Below are 12,394 nucleotides of genomic sequence, written 5' to 3'. Positions count from 1 at the left end.
AACTTCCCTCCATGTCTGGGCTGGCTAGGGAGAGTACCCCATTCCACTTGAGTGAGGTGAGGTGCTGGTGAGGGTTGTCAGACTCTGCACATCCCAGAAAAGGACGCGATTTCCAACACAGCATGTTTAGGTTCTGCAATAACTCCATAAATGATTTTGGCTTCCACAGGCCACCTGAGAATCTCCTCACCTACCTGTAGCACACTCTGGGTAAACGATTCCTGAGTTTCAATCTGAGCATAATATGGTACCAGAATACTGGCTATAGAGTCCCCAAACATCACAAAGCAAGACGTTCTGAGGCGTGAATAGTGTATCTTTAACATAATCTTATATTTGGAAAAGCAGTTTTTTAAAAAAACACTTGAAAATACAAGGTAACAGTAACTTACGTAAGTTTTCACCTTATATTGCTTGGCCATTTTTACATATAAATTATTGCTTACTAGCTTTGATAAATACACAGCACAGTCATATGTACAGAAGCAGAAAGCATGAGATATGAGAAAGAAAATACTGTTAATGGCAATTCTGGTAATTCCACAAGTGTTTCATATTTACCAGCTCTTCTAATGGTGGAAAACTACAAAGTGTAGTCCCTGAGAAGTTAGGTAGGCGCCCTGATTGCAGGTTTTCTATCTTCTAACTGTTAACACAAGCTGACAAGGTCACAGCACTCAAGAGTCCTTGCTTCTGGTTGACTTCATCCCAGTCTTTAATAAACAGTGTAATACGAATACAATAAATAGGCTATGCAAATAAATAGTACTCTGCTAAAAAATGTTTAGTATATACAGCTTTGCTTTATATAGTACATTTTCATTTAACTTTTTGGCAATTTTAAAAAACATTTTTCCAGCACTGGTTCTAAGCACAATGGCTCACTGGTTAATAAGCAGGCTGAAATTTTAAGGACACGTCTTTGAAGCATTTAAAAGAAACTCCGCATTAGACCGCATTTAAAAGAAACTCTGTGTTAGACCACCACAGTGGATCTGATCTGCCCCTAGTTTCTGAGAAGTTCGGATTCCCTGTGCCACCCAGGGACACTTGGGATCTGTGGTGAGTGATGCCCACAACAAAACCACAGGGCGGGGATCAGGGCAGCCGTCAAGGCCAGGCTCCAGGGATTGAAAGCCACCAACGCCTTCTCTTTCACACTACTGCTTCTCCCTAAGCAGAGATGAGTACACTTCTCCCCACAAATTGAGAGGGGTGGGCTTTTACTTTGTCCTCATGCCTCGGAATTTCAGGTATGCTCTACCCAACTTGCTTGTGGATAGGGGTCTAAGACAATAAATTTATTCTGAGATATCAGAATAAAGTAAATGTAGGTGATAAGAAGTATCACTACAACCATTCAGCAATTGTACAGATTGTAACAGAGTGAATTTAAAAAACTGTGGTCTTTGGAGCATCTGCAAATGTGTATGAAAAAATTTAATATTTTTGGAATGGTTATGATTTTGCCTATTGGGAACTGTTGCTGGGGCTTCCCTGGTGGCTCAGATGGTAAAGAATCTGCCTGTAATGCAGGAGACCTGGGTTCAGCCCCTGGTTTGGGAAGATCCTAGAGAAGGGAATGGCGCTACCCAGTCCAGTACTCTTGCCTGGAGAATCCCATGGACAGAGGAGCCTGGTGGGCTACAGTTCATGGGGTCACAAAGAGTCAGACCCAACTGATCAAAGAGCACACTATCCTTTGCTAATTTCTAAAGAGGGCTGGTTTGCTGGAATGCTGACAAATCCAAAGACACACAGGACTGTCTGAAAGTTGTGCTGTAGCAAAAAGAACCCTCTTAGAAGGGCCCATGCACTCCTCGCTGGTGAAGGTTGCTGATACATGAGATGTTTCAGAGTGAACGGAGATTTTATGCAACTGTGAAAATCTAAGAGTTGGAAAGGAGCTTATACATCTTCCTGGTGAGGGAATATGACCTACCCCTATTAACAGGGACCCAGCTTAAATTCTGTGCAGCCTGCTCACTGAGACAACTCCAGACTTGTTAGAAAGAGTCTCATGTTAAGCTTGATCTGGTCCCCATGATCCTGCTTGAATCCTTCAGTTCCAGATACAGGCCTTCTCAGTGCTTCTGAAATTTCTGAGACCTGCTGCCAGAGAAACCTCTGGAGACTGTTGTTAAATTTCAGAAGATTTGGAGATTATGACTTTCAGAAGATGGGGATGGAAAAGCACATCTAAACAGAACAAAATCCTCCTTTCCTTTTGCTGCCCTGAGAGCCATGTGCGCCCCATGACTGGGGGAGACCCCGAGAGCCACACGAGCCCCATGAGTGGGGGAGAGCCTGAGAGCCACGTGCGCCCCATGACTGGGGGAGACCCCGAGAGCCACACGAGCCCCATGACTGGGGGAGAGCCCGAGAGCCACGTGCGCCCCATGACTGGGGGAAACAGAAGGCAAGCACCCTTCTCTTCCCAGTCTGTTTCTACTCATACCACATGCGGGTAAACTAAATGCACCCTCAGAATCTGTTCAGGCCCGATGTACATGTGGATTTGTTTGGCCATGCACATATCTGAGCTGAGGTCCAAGCAGCAGGTGCTGTGTTGAAATAGCTCTCCACTGGGGCAACTGCAGTAGTTCTAGATGGAGCAGTGTAAATCTAATGCGAATAATCACGCAAACTCTAAAACACAGAGATGATGTCAAAACAGCCTCACAGGATCAGAATGGCTAAATGCTACTCCCTAAGAATAGAGAAAAGACCAAAGCACACGGGTGCTGTCAGCCCACACCGTCACCAGTAATCGCCAAGGGGAGCGCATCACTGTTTGATCAGCCTCGAGAGAAATCGCTTTTCCCTGGTTCTGATGGTTCTGATTGCTTCCAGTGAGTTTCATTCCATTCCCAGCTGGCTGGGGCATTTCTCTGAGTGGACCAGCCCAGGATGGTGCCTTTCTGTCAAGCCCTGTTCATTTTCAGGACTGAAGGACGCAATGGGACAGACTCTCAAAGTCCTCCCCAAATTTGCTCCATGCGGTTCTTTCGAGTGATCTCTCCAGGTCAGCGTGGTTGCCAAGTCCAGGGAACAACGCTGGACACGTCTCAGTGCTGACGCGCTGATGAGAGGAGGAAGCGCTTCTGTACAGGCACCAAGGAGAGGAGCTGGCAGGGCTGGCGAGAGGGGCTCCAGGGCCACATGTGTGGAAATGAAAGGACCTAATATGGGAAGCGGGAACTTTGTATTTAAGCGAAGTGACAAGGATCTGGCTGGCAGGGATGGATTTCAATATTGTTTCCCACAGGTCTTTTTTGTTCATTTGAAGGTTGAGGCAAACCAGTTCGTGAGAACAGCCAGAGGTCTTATTTACCGTAGGAGCCCCAATCTCTAAAAATGGAAATAAAAAGAGATCTAAAAGACTCTGAGACTTTGAGAAGAAAAAAGAGGCAAATTATAGAAAGGCCCCCTGCCTTGGTTGGGAGGTGGGCTACAGGACTTCTAAGTGTCCAACATAAATCAGATATTTGGATCTCTGGGGGCTCTTTCCATCTGCTGAAAGACAGGCCACTGCCACTGTTCTATATCCCTTCTTCTTCTCCAGGGAGCGCTAAGCGGTCCACACATCAAATCCCATGTACACCCCCTGTACTGGTGGTTCTCATTCCAGAGTGTAGGCACGAGGTGGCCGAAGCGTGAGAACACGAGGGCACTGCCAGGCGCGAGATGATGGACTTTTGTGACTCTGTCACCCCCAGAAACAGTTACAGAGTGCCCGTGACATGGCAGGCACTGTGCTTTTGTCAAAAATTGTACTGTATTTGAGGAGAGATGAGAGCCTGTCTGCACATGTAAAGAAAATCCCCAGAAAGTAAACAGTGAGTCAGTTTCTTAAAGATGACTATTTTTCCGTATTGGCAAAGCAACTTAGTCTAACTCACTTACAGAAGTAAATCAAGTTGTGCAGAAATGAATTTTACCCGCAAGCATACAGCACTAAGTGACTGAGCTGCTAAGAAATGCATGCCTCGACATTTCTCTTCTGGAGATTAGAGCAGGGGTGGCAGCTGCCAGTGCTCACTGCCTCCTTAGACACAAGTAGCTTTTGGTGATGTCCTAGTTTGTAACGATGGAGACCAGTCCATCTCCATAGAAACCTAGAGATGCCATCACTGTCTTTGAGTGTTCAGACGAGCTCCTACTCTGACAGCCTATACACAGCCATCTACTGCCAGGCCAAGTAAAGCTCCCTGCTGGCTCCTGTGCACTCTAACCGAGCTGTCTGGTCACCGCATGACAAGGGGCGGCCTCCTGCCTTGACGCTGGCACGTCGCAAAGTGAACAATGGATTGGCTCAACACGGTGATCCTAAAAAGCCAGACTTCTCATTTCGAGAAAGTTTCTGCCTCCTCTTCTGCCGTCTCCTTTCGATAGCAGCCTCTCCCCAACTCAGGTGGCTGACATCACTTCCTGAGCACGCTCTGGCTGGCTTTGCTGTGTGCGTCTTATTGTGATATGCTGATAAAACTCAGCAACTTTTCTCGCAGGAACATAACACGCTTGGCACTGCGGTTCCGGGGGAGGCGAGGCAGTGCGCGGTGAGGCTCATACCCGCGGCTCGATCCTGTGCGAGAGCTCAAACAGGGCTTGCTGGCTGTCAATGACGTACAGGTGATGCACGTACGACTTTAACTCCGGGTGCTCTTTTGGAGATATGTCACCTCCTATGTTGGGGAAGGGGGAAAAAGTCAATCTCATGAGAGCAGTAAGCTATTTCTAAATACCAGTAAAACCCTGCATGAAGATACAGTGTAACTCCAGAAGGTTGACCCTCATTTGTCATAATCCCAGAAGAGATGTCTGTTTGCTAATCACGTAGATGCTTTCTGGGCTCAGACTAGATTCCTCAGGTGAGGTGATTAGACTGGCAAGATATGTTTTACCAACCTTGATAGAGAGAGTGATGTCTCCTCACATGATACAGTATTTAGTGGTTGTTATGATCTTCTCCCCCAAACAGGAAACAGCACAGAAACGGCAGGTAAGTGGCAGAGCAGGACTGGAGCCCAGACCACGAGGCACCCAGGTCCATGGTCTTGGCTCCCCACTAAATGGCCTTCACAGGCTCTTGCATAGGCTGGAACTGTCAGAAATCACTGCTAATCCGGTGACTACATGGACACACTAGTATTTTATTTTTTTAACTATTTCATATAATTTTTTGGTGTCCTTTTTTTTGGGGGGGTGCAGGATTTAAGGGAGCAACTGAGTGAACAAACATTGCTGAAGTGAACTGAAAGTCTGGTTAACAGGCAAAGCAGGTTCAGGAAGTATGTGGATGGGCTGACATTCGCCCAGCAAAAGACAAGGCAAGGGGGTTCCTACTCCCAAACGCCCAGCAGACCAAGGGCCACAAGAGGCTCTGGAGCACTGTGAACCCTGCATGCCATGCTGCTGGCAGTTGTGATAAGGAACCAGAGATAAAGTAGCCTGGACAATGGGGCAGGCCCACTTCCCGTAGTCAAAAACAAGCAAACAAAAACCCCCCTCATGGCCTGTGGAGATGGGCTGAGCTACATTCCAGAGACACAAGGTAACTGTGAGCCTCCATGATCCCTGGGGTTTCGGATGGAGAAGCAGGGGGTGAGTTCAGCTTGAGCAGAAGGAAAAGGCCCTCAGGAAGCTGAGCATTCTAATGCAGAAATTTTTTCTCTTGGGGAAAACCTATTTCCCCCTCCTCTGTGACAGATATGTTTTCTAAGGAAATAACTTAAGGTGTGTATATTATGGATGGCTGTAGTCCTTAGGTTTAATAGAAACAAGGCTTTCCAGTTCAAAAAGTAAAAGCACCGAGAGTTAAAAGGTTTTACCATCCTCCTTGTTTGCTTTAGAAAACATGATGCTCCCAAGATAATTTTGTTGTTAAGTTTCCAGTCTTAAAAAGATGGCAAGAGGAATGCTTCCAACCATGATGCATGACCCTTGCAGGGCACTCTGTAATTCAAAGTGGCTTTCCAAGTGCTGACGTCGGTTAACCCTGCCTATATAAACTGTCAAAATGAATTTAGGTAATTCAGTTCCAAACTTGATTTTTAAAGATAGGTAAATACAAAACACCAAATGGCCTGACGGTCATTTAAATTTCTCCTTTGTTTTGTGTCTTGCAGACTCATCCTCTGGTGATGGGAGGTTGACTGCAAGATCAAGGCCAGCCACACTGCTCTAACCCTCCTGCCCACACGTGCAGTGTATATAGACCAGAAGCCCTTGGCAAGTGAGACCGAGGTCCCAGAATTTGCTGAGAACCCAAAAATGCATGGGAAGCAAAGGAGGGTGAAAGAAATACAAATCCTTTACTCATCAGCAATATTATACTTATACCTTTGAATGAATCTCCATGCCAATGTTCTTAGCTATTTCTATTGAAACTGCATTATACTTGAGTAGTTAATGGAGAATTATATAAGCATGTATCAAATAGTATTTGCTGATGTGAACATTTAGAAGATTAGGTCCTGTATTTATAATTCTCTCTTTCAAGTAGAAATTTCGTAATTCACTCAGAAGTTCACTCCAACTGCTTTGTTGGAGGACAATAAAGCTACTCAAGACTGGAAACGGAAAGAAAATTCTTAAGAGTATGTAACAGAAAGAAAATTCTTAAGGAATATGTACCAAAGTGTTAGCAATATTTTCCTTAGGAAGTAGGACTTTGATCATTCTACTTTACAGTTCTGTATTGTTGAAAAACATTGGTTTACAATGAGTATGTATTACTTAAAGTTAGGTTTTACTTAGTGGTCACTTCTGATTGATTTATAATTATGAACTCTGTCTTTAAAAAAAAAAACAAAAAACTGCCTTTTTATCTCTAAAGTCTGTGCAAGGTGAAGGAAAGGGTACCAGCCAGGTGGTCTGAGGAACGGCTGAGTGAGTCAGCCTCTCAGAGCCGGGGTCTTCTGTTCTGCATCCACAGAGTCAATAACCTCCATTCACTAGCCCTGGGGTCAGGATTCCACTGCCCATGTGACAGCTCCCTGAACTCAATACATTTCAATTTCCTTCCTTCCTGCAATGTCTTAACATCATTTAAACATAATGTAAATTATTCCTGAGACTTAAAAAGAAACAAATATTCCTATATACATTAGTCTCAGTGGGGAATCTACAAAAGAGCTCAAAAAAACACTTTTTCAGTGAAAGGAAGCTCCAGACAGGAAGTTTTCGCTGGAGAGGAGAAAAGATTCTGGAAAACTACTTTGGGCACTTTTACAAACTATATTCCTATTCCAGGAAGGCTCCAGGCAGGGAGGTGAAGGACAGGGTCACCCCTGATAAACCCACAGGTCATTCTGAGCCAGAGGACGAGCAAACAAGACTTTCGGGGGCGGGCGCTGGAGTGGGAGCTTCTGACAGTTGTAAGTCACACTGTACAGTGAAAACCTGCTGCTGGGGCAGGATGAAGAGCTGCCATTTCTTATCTTACTCTCTGTCCCAAACATGCAGTGATGAGATGGAGAAATACAATACATGCATATGATGTGAATATTATATTTTACCACGTGTTTTAATTTTCTGTCACCAAATACTTGTGAAATGGCCATAGTCTGTACCAATGTGTGACAAATGAACATGCCGTAACCAGCTTCAACGACTCACCAAACTGGTTGGTCCTGCAGTGTCTAAGGGTCCGGACAGTGTCGGCGATCATGTGCTGAAAGGCAGGAGAGGAAGCACATCAGTGGAAGGCTCATTTCTGGTGTCGCTGAAGTAGCAGTGGGGCAGGGCTGAATGGTCTAATCCCACTGGATGTACACAGAAAAGCTGCATTTGGCGCTAGACATGGCTTTAATTGAGTATACTGAGTTTAGATTACAAAAGAATATCCAGACCTTGTGTGCAGAAATAGTGGCTCTCAACCCCAGTTGCACAGATTCTAACCAAGACTTGTAAAAACATACTGTAAAGAATACAGCACAAAACAACCTACTTAACACGAGAAAATACCTGTAAATACTATGACTGATAAGGAGTTAATATGCAAAATATATAAAGAGCTCATATAACTCAACATCAAGAAAACAGACAACCCAATTACAAAACGAGCAGACAACCTGAATAGACATTTTTCCAAGGATGACATACAGATGGCTGACAGCGTATGAAAAGATGTTCCAACACTGTTAATCATCGGCTGCTAAGTCGCTTCAGTCGTATCGTTAATCATCAGAGAAATGCAAATCAAAACCGCAAGGAGATACTACCTCACACCTGTCAGAATGGCTAACATAAAGACCACAAACGTTGCTGAGGACATGAAAAAAGGGAACCCTTGCACACTGTCGGTGGGAATGTAAACTGGGGCAGCCGCTATGGAAAACAGTATGGAGGTTCCTCAAAAACCTAAAAACAGAACTATCATATCCAGCAATTTCACTCCTGGGTCTACATCTGAAGCAAATGAATACTAATTCAAAAGGACATATGCACCCCAACATTCACAGCAGCATTATTCACAGTTGTCAAGATAAGGAAGCGACCTAAGTGTCCATCAGCTGGTGAGTGGATAACGATGCCGTGACATATATACATACATACAATGGAATACGACTCAGACAGTAAAAAGAATGCAATTTTGCCATCTGCAACAATATGGATGGACTTGGAGGGAGAAAGACAAACACTGTATGATATCACTTATACGTGGAGTCTAAAAAATAAACTAGTGAATATAACAAAATAGAACAGATTCACAGAAATAGAGAGTAAACTAGCAGTTGGTCACCAGTTGGAGGGGAAGGAGGGAGAGGCAAGATAGGGGAAGGGGATTAAGCAGTACACATTATTACACGTAAAATAAATAAACTACAAGGATATAGTACAACATAGAGAACATGGCCAATATTTTATAACAACTATAAATGGGGTAGAACCTTTAAAAATTATGAATCACAAAGTTGTACACCTATAACTTATATACTACTGTATACTAACTATACCTCAAATAAAAAGAAAAAATAAATATTTAAAAGATAATATATTAAAAAAGTGCAGCATGTCCAACCTCAACCTACCTGTCCACATTTGGAAGGTAGGTTTCACTTCAGAAGTTTCACCTCCTCCCCAGGAAGTCTTTCTGAGGTCTCCCTTCTGGACCCGGGAGACTCCATTCTCCACCTCCCCACCGCTCTGGGTACAGTGGTTACTGGGCTTGTGGTGTTGTGATCAGGGTGGGACTTTCCTCCTCCTCTAGACCAGCTACCACAAGAGGGCCTTGCAGCCCCAGCACCTACCATACAGCACATACATAGCCTCACACACACCTGCTGAACGCATGCAGGGATTTGTGGAATCAAAGACTCAAGAAACTCAAATGGTGATAGGAAAGGGGATGTTTATGAAAGACGAACATCTTCTAAAACATCAATATCTTTACAAAGACTGGTCCCTGCTTATTATTTACATTCCCTTTCCTAGTCTTCAGTTTTCTGCTTTAATTTCTAAAGTTCTCGAAAGTTCTTTTCATCTCCAGGAAAAGGTTTCTTACGCAGCTCCTTCCTGTTGACAAGACCCCTCGTCTCATACTCGTGTGCCTGCACTATCTTCCAGCTTGCTCTACCATAGTCATTTTTCCATGGCAAAGGAAAGACAGCATTTAGGACAAGACCAATCTCCTCTACACTTCCTCCTGTGCAGTTGGCAGAATAATCTCCAAACATCTGTCATCCTGTTCCCGCGCTCTGCAAGTCTACAGTGACTCCATACGCCGTTTCATACAAAATTCAAACATCACCCTATAATTCCAGAATCAACATTATTCATAATCTGGTCCTCCAAACCTTCCTAAATGGGTATCATCTTTTTCTTACTAATTGAAATATAGTGATTTACAGTATTATAATAGTTTCTGGTATACAACACAGTGATTCAAAATTTTTATAGATTATACTCCATCTAAAGTTATTATAAAATATTGGCTATATTCATCTGTGTTGTACAATACATCTGTATATAGTATTTATTTTATACACAGCAGTTGGGACCTTGGGCCATCATTTTTCATGTCCTGCCCACACACACTGAACACAGGTAATCTATAGGCAGCAAACCCTCAACAAATTATGGCTAATGTAATAATGTTGACTCTAAAACAATTACTTAAAATGCAGCAGACCTCCAGAAACATTATTTGAATATGACCTACTTCTTAGATTGTTCTCATGGGCTGCATTTCTATTGTATTTCTACTCAATAGTGAAAAAATTAAATGGGACGGTGATTACAGCAGCAGCCCGAGTTGCAACTGTAAAGGAAATGAGATCTGACTCATGTCTGTGAATGTATTGTTAAATTTCCTCCCCCCAATTTTCCCACTATTCCCAGGACCGCTCTCTCGCTGTTTTAAGGTATGGCGTCACCTCGATCTCTATCACGTGCCATGCACACAGCTGATGCAAGGCTGGTACTCAGGGCAGCACTGCAACCTGAGCCCAGATCTCATCTTCAGGTTTTCCAAAGTGGGAGGGAAGAGCTATGATGAAGGATGATGTCTTAACATTGAGGGATAAAGAGAAATATAGAAGAATGCATTTTTTTCCTTTATTATTTAATGGTTTGAGGCTGATACGTTTGGAGCAGCTAAGGCAGCGACGGGAACAATAGAAAACTTATTACATCCATTGAAGCACTTCTGAGCCTTCTCTGTTCTCTGACCTAATGTGTTGGCGGGATCAGCCTGATAAAGATAATACACTGAATTATCTGCTCGCTGGCTAATATATCCATCATAAGGAATTGGCTTCCCACAAGTTAATCCAGTTAGGATCTGCTGGTTCATTATTGTGAAAGATGATGCTATTTTAGCTTAAGTGAAACCCTGTCTTTTGCTAAGAAACACGCTGGAACTACTGACTCTAGTAGGAAATTCAGTTTCACTCTCTGGCATCCCAGTATAACATAGGGCTTTAAACAATGTAAAATAGAGTTTTGTCCTTCCAGAAAAAAATTCTGACTTCACCCTGAATTCTCTGTGCAAGGAGGGGGGTCAGCATACTGCTTCTTAAGTGCCATCTGCTTTGAGGACCAGGAACTCAGTGACGCTACAAAATCTGCTCCCTTTAGAAATGACATGCTAGCCGAGTCCATGACGGGTGTGCTGTGTGCCAAGGGTCTGCCGCACAAATGGATAACTGCACTTATCTTCTAGCCAGCTTTTTAGTAAGAGTTCTCTTCAACAATTTAAAATTTAAAATGAAAGATTACCTGTTTATACCTCATTATTTCACTAGGCTTTATTAAAATATTAAGGGTACATACAGTATTGACCCTAAGAGAAGTCCTATGGCCAGTCTGAAGTCTTGTCTCTGTGAAAGCAAGGCCCTAGACTATGTTGGTTGGCATCAAAAGGCTTCTACTGGAAAAAGCCGGGGAAGACCAGAGACGCTGGTCAGAATGAAATAGAGAGGGTGCAGGAAGCCTTCCACTGCTCTTTCCAATCTGTGCATTTTTCAAATTGTTCCCTCACTTGGAGAGCTCCATCTGAGAGGAAATGACACAATGAACTTGAGTCACAGGTTCCCTTTGGGAAGAAGGTCAACCACCAGTCTACCTTTCACAAGAGACAAACTCAGCGTGTACCGAGCGCCTCCTGCTCTCCCGCGTTCCCATGGGTTCCTCAGGGTGAAGGGCACAAGACCCTCAGAGGGAACGCCTCTTGGTGTTTCACACCTTGCCCCTCCTCTTCACACACACTCACCCAAGCTTATCTCGCGTTCTTAAGCGGAGGCGTTGGCCAAGATTTGAAATAAATATTGACCAGCAGCTTCATATTCCTGTGGTCATTTCATTAATATCAAACACTGGAGACAACCCACCAACAGGCTAGTGTGTTGCTGCCTACAGTCTAAGGCCACAAATAGGCCCTGGGATCTTCAGAACATTACTGGGTGACACAGAACAAATCTCTAAAAAATAATATTTTTCATACAAGAATAATACTTTTAATACAAGAAGACTCAATACTTTAAAAATCTATTTCAGGTGCGTTGATTTGACTGAAGTATGTAAAATAACTGAGCTCAATTCCAAAGCACATAGTGTCGGGAGAGACTTGAAAAGCTATGGACGTGTCCACTTAAACTCTAACTACCCAGAAAGCGATCATCCTCAAATTATTAAAACAGAGCTATGGCAAGATACCCTAAGATGTCAGTCTTCCAGATCCCAGCTGCTTGGGTGTTCAGGTTGTACAAGAGCTGCCTGCACTGACACCGTGCCATCTCCTCCCGTGTGAGTGAGTTAACCTCACAGTTAGAGCTGGGCACCTAGGAGGCAAAGGTCAGAGGCTAAACCGTGTTTGGACTCATCAGCTGGTACTGTTCTTTGGTTATGGTCTATAGGCCCCCAACTCACTCAACCTTCTCTCAAATGCCTG

At 43.8% G+C, this 12,394-nt stretch overlaps 1 protein-coding gene across 3 annotated transcripts in view; it reads right to left on the bottom strand.

Moving 5' to 3' along the window:
* Positions 1-309: 309 nt before the first annotated feature.
* Positions 310-12,394, bottom strand: part of RAPGEF5 (Rap guanine nucleotide exchange factor 5) — a 234,995-nt gene continuing 222,910 nt past the window's right edge. For all 3 annotated transcript variants that reach the window (XM_070369748.1, XM_070369747.1, XM_070369749.1), the window contains 2 exons: positions 7,621-7,675; positions 310-4,685 (listed from right to left, as the gene is read on the bottom strand). In XM_070369748.1, coding sequence (XP_070225849.1) covers positions 4,567-4,685; positions 7,621-7,675 — 174 coding nt within the window. In that variant the 3' untranslated portion in view covers positions 310-4,566. The remainder of the gene's footprint in view (positions 4,686-7,620; positions 7,676-12,394) is intronic.

This window comes from Bos mutus, chromosome 4 (assembly GCF_027580195.1).
Source record: "Bos mutus isolate GX-2022 chromosome 4, NWIPB_WYAK_1.1, whole genome shotgun sequence".
NCBI lineage: Eukaryota > Metazoa > Chordata > Mammalia > Artiodactyla > Bovidae > Bos > Bos mutus.
This window is presented reverse-complemented; position numbering and strand designations above follow the sequence as displayed.